This window comes from Palaemon carinicauda, chromosome 36, assembly GCF_036898095.1.
Source record: "Palaemon carinicauda isolate YSFRI2023 chromosome 36, ASM3689809v2, whole genome shotgun sequence".
Taxonomy (NCBI): domain Eukaryota; kingdom Metazoa; phylum Arthropoda; class Malacostraca; order Decapoda; family Palaemonidae; genus Palaemon; species Palaemon carinicauda.
In genome coordinates this window covers 28,029,731-28,031,469 of record NC_090760.1, presented here as the reverse complement: position 1 = coordinate 28,031,469, position 1,739 = coordinate 28,029,731, and the positions used below count along the sequence as shown (strand labels likewise).

The 1,739-nt window shown below is 39.9% G+C and overlaps 1 protein-coding gene across 2 annotated transcripts in view; it reads left to right on the top strand.

Moving 5' to 3' along the window:
* Positions 1-257: 257 nt before the first annotated feature.
* Positions 258-1,739, top strand: part of Smyd5 (SET and MYND domain containing, class 5) — a 340,355-nt gene continuing 338,873 nt past the window's right edge. For both annotated transcript variants that reach the window (XM_068360043.1, XM_068360042.1), the window contains exon 1: positions 258-348. In XM_068360043.1, coding sequence (XP_068216144.1) covers positions 277-348 — 72 coding nt within the window. In that variant the 5' untranslated portion in view covers positions 258-276. The remainder of the gene's footprint in view (positions 349-1,739) is intronic.

Sequence of the window (1,739 nt, the reverse complement as noted above, 5' to 3'; positions counted from 1 at the left end):
GAGTCCTTTAAGTTACATTTATGCCTCAACCACCCCACAAATCCCTCTTATGGTAAAAAACGCTACTCTTGCTGCCTACTTGGTGGGAGGGGCTTCCCCACAACCCTCCTGTAGTTATTACTACCTCTTAAGTTTTTAATAGCTGTGCCATCTTTGTTGAGGTGTTACTTCATTAAAGGTCCCAGGTTTTTATGTTTAGGAAAAATAAAGATTACTTTTAAAATCTGATAATTATTGGGATTTTTTTTATTAACAGGTCAGGAATTGTCTCTAGAAATGGCTTCCAAAGATGCAGTTGCAGAAACCGATGAATCGGGGATCGAGGTTCGAATTATTGGTGAACCTGTGGTGAGTTTTGTTGCAAGTGACATTTTCATTGGTGTTTACTATTCTAATAAGTAAAAAAAGTCAACAAATTTTTATTTCTGCCCATAAGTGAAGTATATTTAGAATAAAGGACATTTTATTGAATTCATAAATATTTTTGTTGCTTGTACATCTTGTGTTTCTCCAGTTAGTTTTCCTTTACACTTTACATGTACAAGTGCTGTGCTATAAAAGAGATTACGACATAGGAAAAATTTATTTTTGCATGAGATACCCATGTCATCCTGATGGAAGGTCCTCAAAAGGCAGCTTTCTACTTGGGATATTTCTGCAAGTAATATACCAGAAAAGTTTACCTGTAGAGGTATGACAGGGTTCTATCCCCTGGAGTGAATATCCCGAGAGATATCGTATATGAAACAGGGACGTGTTTAAAACAAGCCATGGCTATCCTTCCCCGAACAGAGTTAACCTTGTCGTGAAGGATATGGGATAGGAATGGATAGGTGGGCTAGAGGGCTGTTACAACTGTGATCCCAGTGTGCTGAAAACATGTTCGCTGGTTCGCCATTCCAGTAGCAGCCATCTCGTGATGCAAGGGCTCACACTGAAAATTGGGAGGGGATGAAAAGTTAACGGGCAGGTCCATCGGGACGACATGGCTATCTCACCCATGTTTTTTGGGCTCGAGCCATGTCGTCCTGATGGAAGTGTGCCAGAGAATTAACATTCTCAGTTGTGGCCAGTTGGAGTTTTTAACCCATTTGATTTCTTAGAACTCACTAATTATATAAGGACAAAGATCCCAAATAATGGTGCGTCAGAATAGATGTGTCCACACCTCCACATACCAGTTGGGATGACAGCCCCAAGCTATGAACCGCATAAGCAAGTTTTTTGTAAATTGCGTAGGAACAAAAGAATCATCTGCACATTCCCACTCACTGTGAATAAAATTTGTTCAATGTGATCTATCAGACCGAAGTCAGTAAAAAAGAAGGGTTGAAAATGGAGGTACACTGCTTTTTTATTTGGGTACAGTAGGTCCATATAAATAAAACGCAAAAGAACTGCAATCCTTTTTTTGGACTCGAGCCATGTCGTCCTGATGGAAGTTCCTCAATGGCATTTTTCTACTTAGGACATTTCTGCGAGTGATATACCAGAGAATTTTACTTTAGAAGTGATATACCAGAGAATTTTACTTTAGAAGTAACACAGAGTTTTAACCTCCAGAGCAAATATCCCAAGAGATATTGTGAATAAATCAGGGATGTGTTAACAATCCATGGCTATCCTTCCCCAAATAGAGATAACCTTGTCTCGAAGGATATGGGATAGGGTAGGATACGTGGGTGAGAGAGCCGTTACAACTCCCGATCTCAGTGTGCTACAACTGACACTCGCTTCCT